At 62.5% G+C, this 16,183-nt stretch overlaps 3 protein-coding genes across 3 annotated transcripts; 1 reads left to right on the forward strand and 2 right to left on the reverse strand.

The window, feature by feature from the left end:
• Positions 1–68: 68 nt before the first annotated feature.
• Positions 69–2,634, reverse strand: RPL22 (ribosomal protein L22). The gene is made up of 4 exons (XM_032131828.1): positions 2,529–2,634; positions 2,006–2,113; positions 1,226–1,350; positions 69–285 (listed from the first exon to the last, which is right to left on the reverse strand). Exons 1-4 carry the CDS (start codon positions 2,538–2,540, stop codon positions 141–143), a joined length of 390 nt encoding a protein of 129 aa, XP_031987719.1. The 5' UTR covers positions 2,541–2,634; the 3' UTR covers positions 69–140.
• A 2,849-nt stretch (positions 2,635–5,483) lies between these two features.
• Positions 5,484–10,721, forward strand: RNF207 (ring finger protein 207). The gene is made up of 18 exons (XM_032131374.1): positions 5,484–5,664; positions 6,169–6,361; positions 6,502–6,634; positions 6,719–6,863; positions 6,947–7,028; positions 7,099–7,174; positions 7,258–7,383; positions 7,493–7,539; positions 7,666–7,738; positions 7,812–7,880; positions 7,987–8,055; positions 8,144–8,265; positions 9,311–9,500; positions 9,590–9,775; positions 9,858–9,909; positions 9,998–10,115; positions 10,184–10,264; positions 10,340–10,721. Exons 2-18 carry the CDS (start codon positions 6,171–6,173, stop codon positions 10,500–10,502), a joined length of 1,923 nt encoding a protein of 640 aa, XP_031987265.1. The 5' UTR covers positions 5,484–5,664; positions 6,169–6,170; the 3' UTR covers positions 10,503–10,721.
• A 1,132-nt stretch (positions 10,722–11,853) lies between these two features.
• Positions 11,854–15,544, reverse strand: ICMT (isoprenylcysteine carboxyl methyltransferase). Its single transcript, XM_032131405.1, has 5 exons — positions 15,311–15,544; positions 15,084–15,172; positions 14,825–14,994; positions 13,947–14,164; positions 11,854–13,230 (listed from the first exon to the last, which is right to left on the reverse strand). Exons 1-5 carry the CDS (start codon positions 15,530–15,532, stop codon positions 13,048–13,050), a joined length of 882 nt encoding a protein of 293 aa, XP_031987296.1. The 5' UTR covers positions 15,533–15,544; the 3' UTR covers positions 11,854–13,047.
• Between the last annotated feature and the right edge of the window lie 639 nt (positions 15,545–16,183).

The raw sequence follows: 16,183 nt of genomic DNA on the forward strand, positions 1-16,183 counted from the left end.
CGCGCCCCCCAAACCCCCAAATCCCCCCAAACCGCCCCCCGGGGCCGCAGCCGCCACCGAGCACGGGCTATGAACAACTCTGCCGCTGTTTATTCCAGAAAAGTGAAACTGTACAAAATGGCCGTCAGCGGCGGTGGGGCTCAATCCTCCTCTTCCTCCTCCTCTTCATCCTGGTTGATCTGGAAGTAGCGCAGCTCGTAGCTCTCCTTGCTGTTGGCCACCACGCGCAGCCAGTCTCGCAGGTTGTTCTTCTTCAGGTACTTCTTGGTCAGGTATTTGAGGTACCTGTGGGAGAACCATGGCTGACAGTGGTGCCCCTCTGCCCCCTGCCAGCTATTTTGGCCATTAAATCCTTATTTCTGTGGGCTCCCACCTCCAGAAGGACCAACACATCCCACCGGCCACCTCCTGGCAAAGCTCCTGCCAGGAAACACTGCAACCAGGGCAATCGCATCACAATGCCATGACGCAGATCCTGGAGGATCATTCCCGCCCCAACAAGGCTGCGACCCCAGTGCCTTGTACCCACCCCACAGGGAATCTGCACTGGGATGGTGAATACCCGCTGCTGGGATGTGCCAGGTGCGGCACCGACGTGGACCAACAGCGTTGGGAGAAAGGCGGGTGCTCACAGGGCAGGGCACGCCCACCGCCCACACAGCTCTGCTCTTCCCACGGCTCTGCACGCCCAGCCAGCCCCTGAGCCACCTCTGCCATGGCACAACCCCAGTTTGTTGATGCTGGTCCCCAGGACATGCAGCCAGGACAAGTGGGAAAAGGGCCAGAGCACCATGGGATGAGGGGAACAATCTGGGACACCCTGGCACAACCACATTTTGCCAATGCCAGCCCAAAGACAGGCAGCCAGGAGAAGGTGGCAGAGGACCGGAGCCCCACAAGATGGGGAGGGGAACAATCCGAGAGACCTCGGCTGCAGACACCCCTAAATTCTCCACTGAGCATTTTTTGGCTGCAGCTCCCCCCACCGCCCAGCCCAGCAGCCTTCCCAGGTGGAGTATCGAACACATTCCTCTCTCATACATCATTTGGGGAGACAGCCACTCAGCGAGTGCCAGGTAGCACAAATCCCAGCACAACTTCGACACTGAGACATCTCTTCCCTGCTAGCCCTCTCTCAGTGCACACTGACCATCTCCTGCCAAAAGCCATCTGTGGCCACACTGACCAACTGGCCCCAGCGGTACATGGGCCTGCCCCACCTCACCTCTTGGAGAACGGCACCTCTGACGTGACCGTGATCTTGCTCTTGCTCCTCTCGATGGTCACCACGCCCCCACCCAGGTTTCCTGCTTTGCCATTCACCTTGATCCGTTCCTGCAGGAACTGCTCCTGCAAGAGGAACACAGCTGTGAGCCAGTGCCACAGCTCCCACTGGACACAGCCCCCCAGCTGGCTTGTGCCTGGTGCTTTGGAGCTGGGGAAGAGACAACAGTACCCCCATAACCCAGGAGAGCAGCGGAGAGCCCCTTCCTCAGGCCAGGCTAATCCACCCCATCAAAGCCACACCTGGGTGAGGTGCTCAGGCCTGAACATATCAGACTAGCATGGTGGGGATGTTCCCGACCCTCCAAGGGGACAGTCAGGACAGTGGGGTCAGGTTCCTCTGAGCTCCCCTCAGCTCCATCCTCACCCAGGCCCACGCTGGAACATGGTTAGGACGGCCATAGGTTCATGATCTCAAACTGCAGCATCCCTGACCTCGCAACATCCCTGGCATGATGGGAACTCACCGAGCAAAGATGGACAAGAAAACTGTCCATGGACAGGGACAACACTCGTGCTTTAACCACGAAGTGTCCCAAATCCAGCCTCATGCCCAGCCTCAGCACTCCCTGCTCCTCTGCCCACGGGACGGCGTCAGGGGCACGGGGCAGGGCCAGGGGATAGCCGGGGATGTGTGAGGCCGCCGGGAGCGGAGCATCACCCTGGGAAGGCCCCCCGAGGCGGCGGAGCCATCGCGGCTCCCCGGGGACCCCGCACTCACGAAGTTGGCGGCGTCCATGATGCCATCCTCCACGGGGTGCGTGCAGTCCAGCGTGAACTTCAGAACCTGCTTCTTCTTCTTGCCACCTTTCGCCGCGGGCTTTTTCTGCTGTAGTGGGAAAGAGAGTGAGGGAGAGTGAGAGAGAATGAGAGAGAAAGGGAGAGGGAGCGCTCTGAGGGACCGACCCCGGGTGGCGGGGAGGGGCCGGGCCGAGCTCCGGGCGGGCGGACAGGGGAAGGGCCCAGGCACGGATCGGGTTCGGGGACAGCGCGGTGGGGATGGGACTCGCCCGCCGCCCGCCTCCACGACCCGCATGGGCGGCGGGCGTCGCGTGGGGCCCCGGGAAGGCGCGGGCTGGGCCCGGCCGCACGCGGAGAAGAGCGGGCGGGGGCACGCGGCGTGGCTCGGCAGGCGGCGGGGCCGCGGGGGGTGGCGGGGGCTCGGGGCGGGGCGGGGGTGCCCCGGTGGCGGCGTGGGGAGGCTCGGGGGGGCCGCGGCCAGTGCCGGTCTCGCGCTCACTCACCGCGGGCGCCATGGCGGCTCCGCGCGGGGCAGAAAGGGAGCGCGCGCCGTGCGCCTGCGCACAACCACGCTCGGGCCGCCCCAGCCGAGCGCCGACAGCGTCGATCGCTTCCGGTCCCACCCGCGCACGGCGCCTGAGAGCGGACAGTGCTGCCTGGCCGGGCTCTGAGGGGGCGGGGCCTGCGGGGCGCGGGCGGGCCCGGCCGGGAGCGGGGGCGGAGTCTCGGGGGGCGGGGAGCAGCACGTGGGGTGCGCGTGCGCTGCGCCCCTGCACCGCCCGCGGGGAGACCCCGCCCCCGCCTCAGCGTCCGCGGAGTGACCCCCGGCACCCCGGAGATCCTCACTGTGCCCGGAGTGACCCCCGGCACCCCGGAGATCCTCACTGTGCCCGGAGTGACCCCCGGCACCCCGGGGCTCCTCACTGTGCCCGGAGTGACCCCCGGCACCCCGGAGATCCTCACTGTGCCCGGAGTGACCCCCGGCACCCCGGAGATCCTCACTGTGCCCGGAGTGACCCCCGGCACCCCGGGGCTCCTCACTGTGCCCGGAGTGACCGCCCGGCACCCCGGAGATCCTCACTGTGCCCGGAGTGACCCCCGGCACCCCGGAGATCCTCACTGTGCCCGGAGTGACCGCCCGGCACCCCGGAGATCCTCACTGTGCCCGGAGTGACCCCCGGCACCCCGGAGATCCTCACTGTGCCCGGAGTGACCGCCCGGCACCCCGGAGATCCTCACTGTGCCCGGAGTGACCGCCCGGCACCCCGGAGATCCTCACTGTGCCCGGAGTGACCCCCGGCACCCCGGAGATCCTCACTGTGCCCGGAGTGACCCCCGGCACCCTGGAGATCCTCAGCGTGCTCGGAGTGACCTCCTGGCACCCCGGGGCTCCTCACTGTGCCCGGAGTGACCCCCGGCACCCCGGAGATCCTCACTGTGCCCGGAGTGACCCCCGGCACCCCGGGGCTCCTCACTGTGCCCGGAGTGACCCCCGGCACCCCGGAGATCCTCACTGTGCCCGGAGTGACCCCCGGCACCCCGGAGATCCTCACTGTGCCCGGAGTGACCCCCGGCACCCCGGAGATCCTCACTGTGCCCAGAGTGACCCCCGGCACCCCGGGGCTCCTCACTGTGCCCGGAGTGACCGCCCGGCACCCCGGGGCTCCTCACTGTGCCCGGAGTGACCCCCGGCACCCCGGAGATCCTCACTGTGCCCGGAGTGACCGCCCGGCACCCCGGAGATCCTCACTGTGCCCGGAGTGACCGCCCGGCACCCCGGAGATCCTCACTGTGCCCGGAGTGACCCCCTGGCACCCCGGAGATCCTCACTGTGCCCAGAGTGACCCCCGGCACCCCGGAGATCCTCACTGTGCCCGGAGTGACCGCCCGGCACCCCGGGGCTCCTCACTGTGCCCAGAGTGACCGTCCGGCACCCCGGAGATCCTCACTGTGCCCAGAGTGACCGTCCGGCACCCCGGAGATCCTCACTGTGCCCAGAGTGACCCCCGGCACCCCGGGGCTCCTCACTGTGCCCGGAGTGACCGCCCGGCACCCCGGGGCTCCTCACTGTGCCCAGAGTGACCGCCCGGCACCCCGGAGATCCTCACTGTGCCCGGAGTGACCCCCGGCACCCCGGAGATCCTCACTGTGCCCGGAGTGACCCCCGGCACCCTGGAGATCCTCACTGTGCCCGGAGTGACCGCCCGGCACCCCGGGGCTCCTCAGCATGCACGGAGTGACCGTCCAGCACCCCGGAGATCCTCAGCGTGCGCGGAGTGACCTCCTGGCACCCCGGGGCTCCTCACTGTGCCCAGAGTGACCCCCTGGCACCCCGGAGATCCTCACTGTGCCCGGAGTGACGCCCCCCGGCACCCCGGGGCTCCTCAGCATGCCCGGAGTGACCCCCTAGCACCCTGGGAGCCTCAGTGTGCGCGGAGTGACCCCCCCCGCACCCCGGGGCTCCTCAGCGTGCCCGAAGTGACCCCCTGGCATCCCGGGACTCCTCAGTGTTCCCGGAGTGACCCCCTGGCACCCCAGGGATCTTCACTGTGCCCGGAGTGACCCCCTGGCACCCCGGAGATCCTCACTGTGCCCAGAGTGACCCCCCAACACCCCGAGACTCCTCACTGTGCCCGGAGTGACCCCCTGGCACCCCGGGGCTCCTCAGCATGCACGGAGTGACCCCCTGGCACCCCAGAGATCCTCACTGTGCCCGGAGTGACCCCCTGGCACCCCGGGGCTCCTCAGTGTTCCCGGAGTGACCCCCTGGCACCCCAGGGCTCCTCAGTGTGCCCAGACTGACTCCCACTCCCCGGAAGCTTCACTGTGTGCAGAGTGATCCCCTGGCACCCCGGGGCTCCTCACTGTGTGCAGAGTGACCCCCTGGCACCCCGAGAGCCTCAGTGTGCGCGGAGTGACCCCCTCGCATCCTGGGAGCCTCAGCGTGTGCGGAATGACCCCCTGGCATCCTGGGACTCCTCACTGTGCCCGGAGTCACCCCCTGGCACCCCAGGACTCCTCACTGTTCGCAGAGTGACCCCTTGGCACCCCGGGAGCCTCAGTGTGCGCGGAGTGACCCCCTCGCATCCTGGGAGCCTCAGCGTGTGCGGAATGACCCCCTGGCATCCTGGGACTCCTCACTGTGCCCGGAGTCACCCCCTGGCACCCCAGGACTCCTCACTGTTCGCAGAGTGACCCCCTGGCACCCCTCACTGCACATGGGGTGAGCCAGCACCACGGGAAGCCTCGGTACGCACCGAGTGACCCCAGGGCTCTCACTGTGCACAGGGTGACTGACACCCGCGGCCCAGGGCTCCTCACTGTGCATAGGGTGACCCCCGCTCCTCCTGCGGGCTATCACCAGGCCATGCATATGGCCATGTCCCCGCAGCCTGGGTGATCCCGTGGCTATGCAGTCCCGTGTCCCCACACGCCGAGGGCCGTCCCTGCCGCAGGGCCCCGAGGAGCGCACGGGGCTATTTTTGGGCCGTGGCGTGGCAGCCGATCGCCAGTGCCAGGGGGCCCCACGTCACAGGGTCGGCCAGGCCCTGCCGCCTCGGCATCGCTCTCATTCCTGCCAGCACACGGTGAGCAGCAGCACAGCTCGGCTCGGATCCCCCGGCCTACAGACAGGGAGAGGTAAAGCCTTCACCTGGCCAGGACACGCCTGTGCCCAGAACGGGGACTCCCGGCATGTGGGGCACCTGACTGCCTTCAGTGCCAGGCTGCCATCGTAGGGCACATGCCTGGGCAGGGCTCACCCCATTGTAGGGAATGCTTCCTCTGGGGGGACACCCTGTCCTGGAGGAACCCCCGGCCCCGTCCTGTGGGATGCTCTGCTGCAGGGGATGCTCCTTTGTTGGGGACAGCCCATCCCAGGGGATACTCCTGCTCTGGGGAACACACACCAGGGGGACAGCTCGCTGCGGGAACTATCCCACCCGGCCCTGCAGCCCTCAGCCTGTGATACCAGGGGAAGGGGCACGCTGGGAGCAGCCTCGTGCCACGCAGCTCATAACCTAAAAATAGTCAGCAGCTCACAGGCCCTGGGGCTGGATTAGTCCTTTCTGTGGCAGCCACAGTGCTCGCACAAACTGGTGCCACACGGGGTCTCTGGGCACAGTGCTTGGCTCTCAACCCCAGAGATGGCAGGCGGCATTTTCTCCCCACTGGCGAGCTGCTCGGAGCTGGAGAAGGCCAACTGCCACCCGCTGGTGTGCCTGCTCTGCCACGAGCCCTACCAGCACCCCTGCCTGCTCGACTGCTACCACAACTTCTGCGCCAGCTGCCTGCGAGGCCGCGCCAGCGATGGCCGCCTGCGTTGCCCACTCTGCGGGTAAGGGACAGCCCTGTCTGGGGCACGCCAGGATTAGGGGCACAGCACAGGGCTGGAAGCTTGGCACAGCACTGCTCCCTGCATCCCCAAAACTGGCCTGGGTGGGTGTTCCTATTCTTGTCCCCATCCCATCCCTGCAGGCACCCCTCAGTGGTGAGGGGAGGCACGGGGCTGCCCCCCGTGGACCGGCTCCTGCAGTTCCTGGTGGACAGCTCAGCCGACAGCGAGGAGGACGTGCAGTGTGCCAACTGTGACCGGTGCTGCACCAAGGCGGTGAGGGCAGCGGGGTGAACAGGCGGGTGGGCAGAGCTCCCCTGCCAGGGCCATGCCTGCCACCAGCTGTGTCCCCTCACACAGGAGCTGGACACCATGTACTTCTGCAACACCTGTGGGCAGCCCCTCTGTGCCCCGTGCCGTGAGGAGACCCACCGTGCCAGGATGTTCGCCCGCCACGAGATCGTCTCCCTCTCCAAGCGCACCAAAGACATCCACAAGAAGTGCCGTGAGTGCCATGCCAGGCTGCCCCATGCCATGCTATGCTGCACTGCGCCATGCCAGGCTATGCCATGTCCCTGTTCCCTGCAGCGCTGCACGAGGAGCCCTACATCATGTTCTCCACTGAGAAGAAGTCCATGCTCTGCATCAACTGCTTCAGGGACATGCAGGGGTGAGTAGCCCCAGCCCCCTCCTTGCTGTGTGCCCCATCCTGTGCTTTGCCTTGATGTCTGTGCCTGCAGGGAGAGCCGGGCACACTGCATCGACATTGAGACGGCGTACATGCAGGGCTGCCAGCGGCTGGACCAGGCAGTGATGGTGGGCAGGGCTGGGGGGTGGGGGGGTGGTGTGGAGGTGCAGTGCTGTCTCCCGCGCTGCAGCCACCCCACCACCCCGGGCAGGCTGTGAAGGAACTGCAGACATCCACGCGCGAGGCCATTGTCCTGCTCAAGGCCATGATCGAGGAGGTTCGCAACAGTGCAAGTGAGGAGGAGGCGGCCATCAACTCCCTCTTCAGCCGCATGCAGGTGCGAGGCAGCCACCTGCACATCAAGCCTTGTGCCTGCGGGACAGAGCTGGGGCAGTGGGAAGGGACTGGGGTGGCTGCAGGACACAGGGCAGCTGTGCCATTTGCAGGAGCAGCTCTCAGAGAGGAAGAAGACACTCCTGAAAGCTGTGCAGAGGTGAGGGACCACGGGCTGAGCCCTGTCCCAGGGCTGTCCCTGCTTCCCAAGGTGTTTTGGGATGCCTGGGGCTGGATGGCTCCCTGGGATCCTGCAAAGGCTGTGCCATGCCCTGCTCTGCTGCAGCCAGCACGAGGAAAAGGAGAAGGCATTCAAGGAGCAGCTCGCCCACCTTGCCTCCCTGCTGCCCACACTGCAGGTAGGGCCTCACACCAGGCAAGGACATCCTGACACCAAAGCCAGGCAGTGACAGATCCCCTCCACACACACAGGTCCATCTGGTGACCTGCTCGGCCTTCCTGAGCTCTGCCAACAAAGCCGAGTTCCTGGACCTGGGCTATGTGAGTGTTGACAGCACTGCAGGGTGGTCGGAGCATCCTGCAGCAGTGCTGAGTTCATGGGCAAGGTGCCGGGCACCCCTCACCACGCTTCATCGCTGCCTTTCAGCAACTGATGGAGAGGCTGCAGAGGATTGTCAAGCTGCCGCACCGCCTGCGGCCGGCCCAGACCAGCAAGGTAGAGCCCTGCCTGCAGTGCCTGTGGGCAGTGCCAGCTGCCAGCTCTGCCCCAGCCCCAGCCACAACTCTCCTCTCTTGCCCCCCAGATCAACAGCGAGTACCGGGCAGAGTTTGCCCGCTGCCTGGAGCCCCTCCTGATGCTCAGCCCCCGCCGCTCCGTGGTGGGCAGCGCTGGCGGCATCGGTCCTGGCATCACCGGCACGAACATGTGAGGTGCTAGGATCACACCCAGGGCACATGTGCTACTGTGTCCCCTGCCACGTGCCACACTGCACAGCCCCCTCAGCATCTCGCCATGCCAAGCTTGCCCCTGCTGCTGCCCTTGAGCCTGTCACCTCAGTAGTGGTACCAGGACAGCACAGGCACAGCTGCACTGATGAACAACAGGCTTCAAGTGACACTTCTGGGAAGTGGGGTGGGTGGCTGCGGGGCGGGCAGCAGCAGGGCTGGCACCCAGGGGCCTGATTGAGCCTCACTCTGTTCCCCAGCCCAGCCCCTGCCACAGTCCCTGGAGGGCTCTGCCCCCCTCTCATGGGTGCTCCACCTGGGCCAGCTCCTGCTCGCCCACATGCCCATGATGCTGCAGCCTCTTTGCCCGCCACTATTTTTATCAGAATTTCAGGGAAGTGCTCGGCCATTCTTCACCCAGGATATATTTAGGCCTATTGATGTCACGGCAGCACCAGCCCTGCCAGGCCCTCCTGGCCAGAGAGGACAAACAGGCACTGCCGCCCCATGGGGACCGCTCCTCGCCCCCAGCCAGGCTTGGCACTGCAAGGTGGCTGAGCTCCTGGGGGCTGCTGGCCCCAGCACAGGCAGGGGGAGCACAGCGCTGCACGGTAGGACCAATGGTGGTGGTGGTGGTTAGCATGGGGAGACCATGGGATGGGGGGAAACACGGGCAGTAGGGCCTGCCAAGGGGCCAGGAGATACCAGCAGTGAGGGAGCGAGCTGTATCCCGCCCTTTACTAACTGGAGGGTGCCGAGCTCAGCTCTTGGCTTCTCACTGCTGCAGCTGATTCCAAAGCTGCAGGAATCAGGAGAGCAGCCCACAGAAATTTAACTTTTGGGGCAACAGAAGGCACCTCTGACTGAACCTCTGTGCTCGGGTAAGGGAAGGGACATGTGGGACTGGTGCATCCCCAGGCTCACCGGAGCCAAGGGGCAGTGGGGCTGAGCTGGCGGCATGGTCCCTAGCACCTCACCCCCACTGCTGCTCACCTGCAGCATTTCACTGTCTCCTCTCCATGCAGGCTCCCCGGTGGCCAATGCTCCAAGACCCTCATGGTGCCCAGCTGTCCCCCCACCAGTGATAAAATGTCCACTGGCCCCATGGTGAAGAAGCCAACGATGCACCGGTACATCAGCACCAAGGTGCTGCTGGCCGAGGGGCGTGAGACCCCCTTTGCCGAGCACTGCCGCAACTACGAGAACACCTACCGGGTAGGGAGCGTGGGTCAAAGCGGGATGGGGCGGGACACGATGGGCCAGGTTGGTGCTGCTCATATGGCTGTGCCCCCCGGTCCCCACAGATGCTGCAGATGGAGATCCAGGGTCTGAAGGACCAGGTGCAGGAACTGCACCGTGACCTCACCAAGCACCACTCACTCATCAAGTCGGAGATCATGAGCGAGATCCTGCAGAAGTCGCTGCAGATGGACGTGCAGATCGCAGCTCACTACTCCGCCGTGGAGATGATGCGCAGCGTCTTTGAGGAGGTACAGCTGGCACATGCTGGCGGAGCAGGGCCCCTCTGTGCCATACTGCCACACACTGCCCGTCTCCCTCTCCTCCTTCCAGGTTTGGGAGGAGACCTACCAGCGGGTAGCAAATGAGCAGGAGATCTATGAAGGTACTCGTGACCCCGCGCTCCCTCCCCGTGCCCCCTGTGCCTGCACTGTGAGGGTGGCTGTGCCCCAGCCCACTCCTCCTGCCCCCAGCCCAGCTCCACGACTTGCTGCAGCTGCGGCAGGAGAACAGCTGCCTGAGCACCATCACCAAGCAAATCGCACCCTACGTCCGCTCCATCGCCAAAGTGAAGGAGCGGCTGGAGCCTAGGTGAGGAGTGCAGGGGCTTTCAGGGCCAAGGGGGATGTAGCTCATGGCTCACACCTGTCCCACCACAGGCTGCAGGAGCCCCAGGAGCCCAAAGAAGAACAGGCCCAGATGCTGCTCAAGATCTGTGACGACAATGAAATGCTGCCAAGGTAGGTGACAACAAGTACCTGAATGCCAAGCTCTTCCCATGCCCTTTCCCAGACATTGACCCTTCCCTTCTCCAGGGATGCCTCGCCTGGCAGCAACAAGGGGGCTTCAGCCAGCCCCAGGGAGGGCTTCATGCCCAGGGACACCCCTGGAGACCCCTCCCCAAAAAACAAAGACTGCTGCAGGGGCCAGCAGAAGAGTGGAGCAGAGAGTGCTGCCCGTAAAGAGCCAGCACCGTAGAGCCCAGTGCCAGGCATGTGGCAGAGCTGCTGGGCAGAGCTGTGCCCCAGTCACTGAGCAGCTCCTCTCACCCTGTGCCATGAGCCAAGGCAGGAAACAGCCTGGGCAGCCACGTCTGCAGCACATACAAAGACCTCAGGTGGACTTGCTCCTGAAAAACTGTCTTTGTGCTCTCCCTTGCATGTGTCAGAGTGAAATAAAAGGGTGCAGTTGTCCATGTCTGCGTGGTTCTGCAGTGCTGACAAAAGGGATCTGCTGGCTCAGGGTGCCTAGCTGCTCCTAAATCCACAACATCTGCAAATTATGGCGAAAAGTAACAACCTCCGGTGCAGGGCAGAGCCAGGGGTACATGGCCGGGTGTTGGAGCATCCTGTGAAGTGCCGGGCAGCAACACAGCAATGTGGGCTGGGTGCCAGGAACAGCTGCTCCAGAGGTTCCCTGCACACCTGGGCTAGCTAAGAACTCACCAAGCACTGCAGCACAGAGGGCAGGGTTTCATGGATTACTCCAGCTTTTCCCTAAAGCTTCACATGCCTTCCCCACACCCAGTAAGCTGCTGCCTCCTCACAGAGCTTCTGGTTACAGGGTTTGGGAAAAGGAAAGGTTAAGAGAAGCTGCTGGTCTCAAAAGCGCCAAGAGACGCTGAAGGTTTTGCTCAGGACGAAGTTTACCCCTTCCTTTCGGTGCCAATGCAGCCTGCTTGGACAGAGTCTACACAGCTGGAACTGGCACTTGTGGAATTAGGATCATAGTGCATTTACTATGAAGAATAATCTGGGAATGAGGCTTTGTTTCTGTTGTCAGCACATCAAACTCAAGTGACAACTGCTTGTTTCAAAGTTCCTCTGATCAAGGGCACAGCAGGAACATTACTGCCTACAAAAAAATTAGTTACAGGTTAACCTGCCCGAGGCACCACTGGCTGCAACATCAGATTGAGCTTCCCTGAGACACGAACAGCCCAAGCAGGAGCCTCTGAGTGCCCAGCACAGATCAGCACTCTCCAGCTGGTGTGTTTTCACCTTTGTTCTTTTCTCCCAAGCCAAAAACCCGCTCAGCAAAGGACAAGTCACCAGCAAGGGCATCAGGCAGATCCTCTGTGATCAAGCAAACCCAGTGCAGGATGAACTCTGCATCAGTTTGGATGAAAGGAGAAATGGAGGTTTGGGATTAGGGTTAAGGTCAGGGTCAGGCTCATCCCTGTGGCTGCACAGCCCCACAAGTCACTGAGTCAAAATCGTGCCTCAATGCAGCGCTGGAGTGTTCTGAGAACCCACCAGGAATTATAAAGGATTCCAGTTTCCATGATGGCATCAGTACCGAGAGAGACCTTCAAATAACCAGACAAAAGTTTGCAATGTTTTCTCATGGTTTTTTTTTATAAAAAAAGAAAACCTAAACCCAAACCCAAGCCATTCTCACCAAGTGCCCCTTCCTGAGCCGTACCGCAGCACCTTCCCCATGGAACACCACAAGCTCCAAGCATGAACTGACAAGCAACTCATTTCCATTCCAGCAAGGAAGAATAATGTAGAACTCAAGAAAACAGTGAACCTCTTTGGTATATAACAACAAAGTTATATCACACAGCTCAGTGGGAACCATTTCCAAATGGTCACTACAAAAGAGCGTTAGCTAGCCCAATTCTTCTACTGGTTGGAGATTTCCCTAAAAGCATCTCCTATTTGCCCTGACATCACAGCTTTTGCCCAAAAGAGCAGGGGAGGATCTCAGGGACTAAAGCCCTTAGCAAGCCTGGCAGCTGTGGTTCTTTCACAACCCAAAATCCTGGGATCTCTGCAAGACAGAGGCAGCCTGGCAGGATAGGAAGCAGCGTGATTTGGAAGCAGGAAGAAGGAACAGAGGTGGCAGCGGGAGGCAGCAGTTGGAGCAGTGACACTGCATCCGCAGCAGCATCCGAGGGAGGAGGAGCGGACCCAGAGGCGCTCGGATCCAGCGGTACAAGGGGAGCAGCAGAACCCTCCCTGCAGACCCCAAGGCCTAGAGAGAGCCAAGCGGTGTCGTGCTGCAGGTACTCTGGTGCTCTGAGGGCAGGCAGAGCCAGAGGCTGCTCCCACGGCCGCTCCAGCTCCAGCTCAAGGAGTTGGGCCTGAGCAGATTAAAGCTGTGTCACCAGGCTCACGAGGTCAGAAAGCTTTAAAATCGAATTACGCAACAGGAACAATCTGCTGCCCAGCACCTTCCCCACCCAGGAGGGCAGTGCCGTTTTCTGGTAGAATCAGTTCCAGAGGCATTCCAAGACAATTCAGCTGCTGCAGGCAGTAGGATTCATTCTCTTTAGGGTTGCTACAGGCTAAGTTATCTGGAAGATCCCTGAATGTGCAACGAAGGACTGATCTCAAGGAGGAGGAACAAGCTTCTGATCTGTGAGTGACCCAGCAGGCTGCCCAACGCCGCAGCCCTCCACCAGCTCCTCCAGGGTGGCCGGGAAATACCAACAGGCACCTCCCAATGCCAGTACCACACAGGCACTGGGCGCAGCAGGAGCCGGGCGTTTGCTCAGCCAGTCTGGTTTTCGCCCATGTTACAGTTCCAATTTGACTCCTTTAATAAAAGGGAGACCTGACGGCACCTTCCTTTTGTACTCCAGGTACTCTTCTCCAAAGAAGTGAATGAGTGTGATCTCCTCCTCCTCGATCCGCTCCCTGAAGAAGCGCCAGGACGCCAGCGCGTAGCCCACCACACAGATGGGATTGCAGAGCAACACCTGCAACAGATGCTGCTGGTGAGCGTCCCCTCGAGAATCCAAGGCTGCCCCAGCCCCACAGCTCATCCCTCTCCAGTAACATTGACACAGAAAAAGAAAAGATCCCAACGCTCCCTGTGAAACTTCATTAGTAGTTTCTCCCCAGAATGAAGAAAGCAGCGCGCAGGCAGCACTGGCTCCACCCAGCTCTCAAAAGCTCCATGTGCCACGCTTATGGACTCTCTCCAGAGAAATACAATGCAATGCCAACCCCCCACCCAGATACAAGAACACACAGCTCAGCCACAGCTGGCCAGAGCTGACCCTCTAGTCAGGGAGTTTCCTTGCCCTCCAGCACAGGACTGGTGTTTGGAAGGAGCCAGGTTGAGTCTGATCACTCATGAAAGGCATTTTCACCACAGGGATACAGAAAACTCTGGACACCAGCTTTAGACCAGCAGCAAATCACACCCCAAGCCTCCGAGGAGATTTTGGCTCAAACTCTGTCTCCACCACCTCTCCTTACAGCACAGAGAAAACTAAGGCAACAGGATCTTCCCAAAGATCAGATGGGGCAGAACGCTCAGGCAATCCTGATTTCCTGTGTGCCAGTGGGAGGCAGCAGAATCCATGCCCAGGCCATAGAGTGCTGTCTGCACCCCATCACAGCGCCGGCAGCACTGAGAGCAAAGACTAGGGTCATGACACAAAGTATCTGAGCACGTTGGATACAGTACCTGTGTTCCAATACTCCAGTAAAACCATCCCACGTAGGACGGGTGCCGGAACCACCCATACACCCCACTTGTCACCAAAGTGTGGGTGTCAGATTTCTCGTTCTGAACGATGTGGTTGAAGTTGGAGCCGGCCGTAAGCATGGCCGCCTTCCTCAGGCAGTCCCCGAAGATTACCATCAGCAGCCCCACGGTGCTCAGCCAGGTGATCTGCTTCAGCTCTGCATGGACAGGGAGGGGCACAATGGGTTTGCACAGGTCTCGAGGGGGTGCAGGGGGCTGCTGGGCGAGTGGGCTTTGCCCCCCATCTCAAAGCAAAATGTGTGACGGCAGCAGCCATGCGCTGCCATTCCACACCAAAGAGATAAAACCAGCAGCTCCTGCCTGGTGTTAGCACGATTAGCCCATAGGGCCCAGCCACAGGGGCTGAGCAAAGCCAGCACGAAGCACAGCCAAGGATATGCTCAGGCTGCTACAAAACAAGAGTGGGGAACAGCTTCCCTCTCTCAAGAATGAACAGAAGAGCACAGCCAGTTTGCCCCAGACTGGGCAAACAGCAACAGATTTTGATGACTTGATTTTATCCCTGTCAAAAGATGACACCCAGGTGTACCTGACGCGTCATTCCTGTACCACCAAGGCAGGAAAGGGCTGAAGATCCGCTGGCACAGCATATCGGGGGGGGGGGGGGCTCCCCCCTGCCCTCCCGAGATTCAACCCAAGAGGCTTTGAGCACAGAGGGATTATGACTATGGCAAAGCTGCTGCAAGGCTGTCACGGGGCAGCAAGCTGAGGGTCACCTGCACTTTGCTATCAGAGAGATGGACCCCAGGCGAGCCATGTGCAGCTGGGCAGAGTCAGGGAGGGACAGGGTGGCCGACCTGGGAAGAAGAGCTTCTCCAGCGTGAACTCCACCCAGGAGGAGAGGGCAGCCAGGTTGTACTCGAAACTGTGGTTGAGTAGGAAGGAGTCCAGCGAGAGGCTGCGCGGGTTATTGATGGCTGTCACCAGATACTCCGAGTAGTGAAAGAGGGAGAGGGAGCACATGTACCTGCGGCGGGAGGAAAGGAGAGCAGGTTTAATAGAGCGGGGGGCACGACGCCCGCCCGGCGGCCCGGCCCGGCCCGGCCCTGCCCTTACCATCCGAAGTGGCGCCAGGCGGAGCGGCCGGCGCTCAGCAGCAGCCCGCAGCCGAAGGCGAAGCCCAGGAAGCAGGCCCGGACGGCGATCTGCAAGCACAGGGAGGGGAGAACACGCTGCCACCGCCACTCCGCGGGCCCGGGGTATCCCGACCGCCGCACCCCGGGCCCGGGACCGTTGTCCACAGCCGCATTTCACCCCGCCGCCCGCCGGGGCCACCCCCGTACCTTGTAGAGCGGCCGCGGGTAGAGGAGCAGCAGTGCCGCGTTCACGCCCGCCACGTGCAAGGCGAGAGCTAGGCGGCCGCGCAGGCCGGGACCGGCCAGCAGGGCGGGGGACGAGCCGAGTAGCAGCGGCAGGGCCGCTATCGAGGCGCCGAGCAGGAAGGAGCAAAGGCTGGCGCGGCCCTCCCGGCCCAGCCTCCCCCTCCGCGCCGCCGCCGCCATCATGGCGGCCCCGCCCCGCCCGCGTCGCCCGGGAAACGGCCCCGCCGCTCTCGCGAGAGCCCCGCCCCGCGCAGCCGCGGTAGCAGAGGAGCGGCGCCGTTCTCGCGAGAGTTGCGCGGCGGGTGCCGTGGGGCCGGCTCGGGCCGTAGCCGCCGGGGCCGCTTTTGGTCACGGAGCCGTCGGGGTTGGCAACCTGTGCGACCGTCCTGTCCCACCGCCCGCCCGGCACCGCCACCGCCAGCGTCACCCCTAAACCACACCACCCAGCGGCAGGTGCAGGCGCTCCTGAAGAGCTCCAGGCGTGCTGGCCTACACCACCTTCCTGCTGCCTAAGCACCTGAACAGGGAAAACATTTTCTATTATTTGTCCTGAATTTCCATTCTTGCGGCCTAAGGCCATTAACCCTTGTCCTCTCACTGCAGGCACGGCAGAAGAAACCAGGCCTCACCTCACTACAACCTCCTGTCAGGTAGTTTATTGTTTACTATCTCACACCCGGAACCCATTCCAGCAGGAACTGCTCTGGGGGTGCCGCTCAAACAGCCAGACTTCCTTAAAAACACGGTCGGGAGAGCCCGGCGCCACTTGGGGAGCATGGGCGGATCTGGGGGAGGGAGAAAAAGCACAATTGTTTGAAATAAAGGTGTCAGCCT

This window comes from Corvus moneduloides, chromosome 22 (genome assembly GCF_009650955.1).
Source record: "Corvus moneduloides isolate bCorMon1 chromosome 22, bCorMon1.pri, whole genome shotgun sequence".
NCBI lineage: Eukaryota > Metazoa > Chordata > Aves > Passeriformes > Corvidae > Corvus > Corvus moneduloides.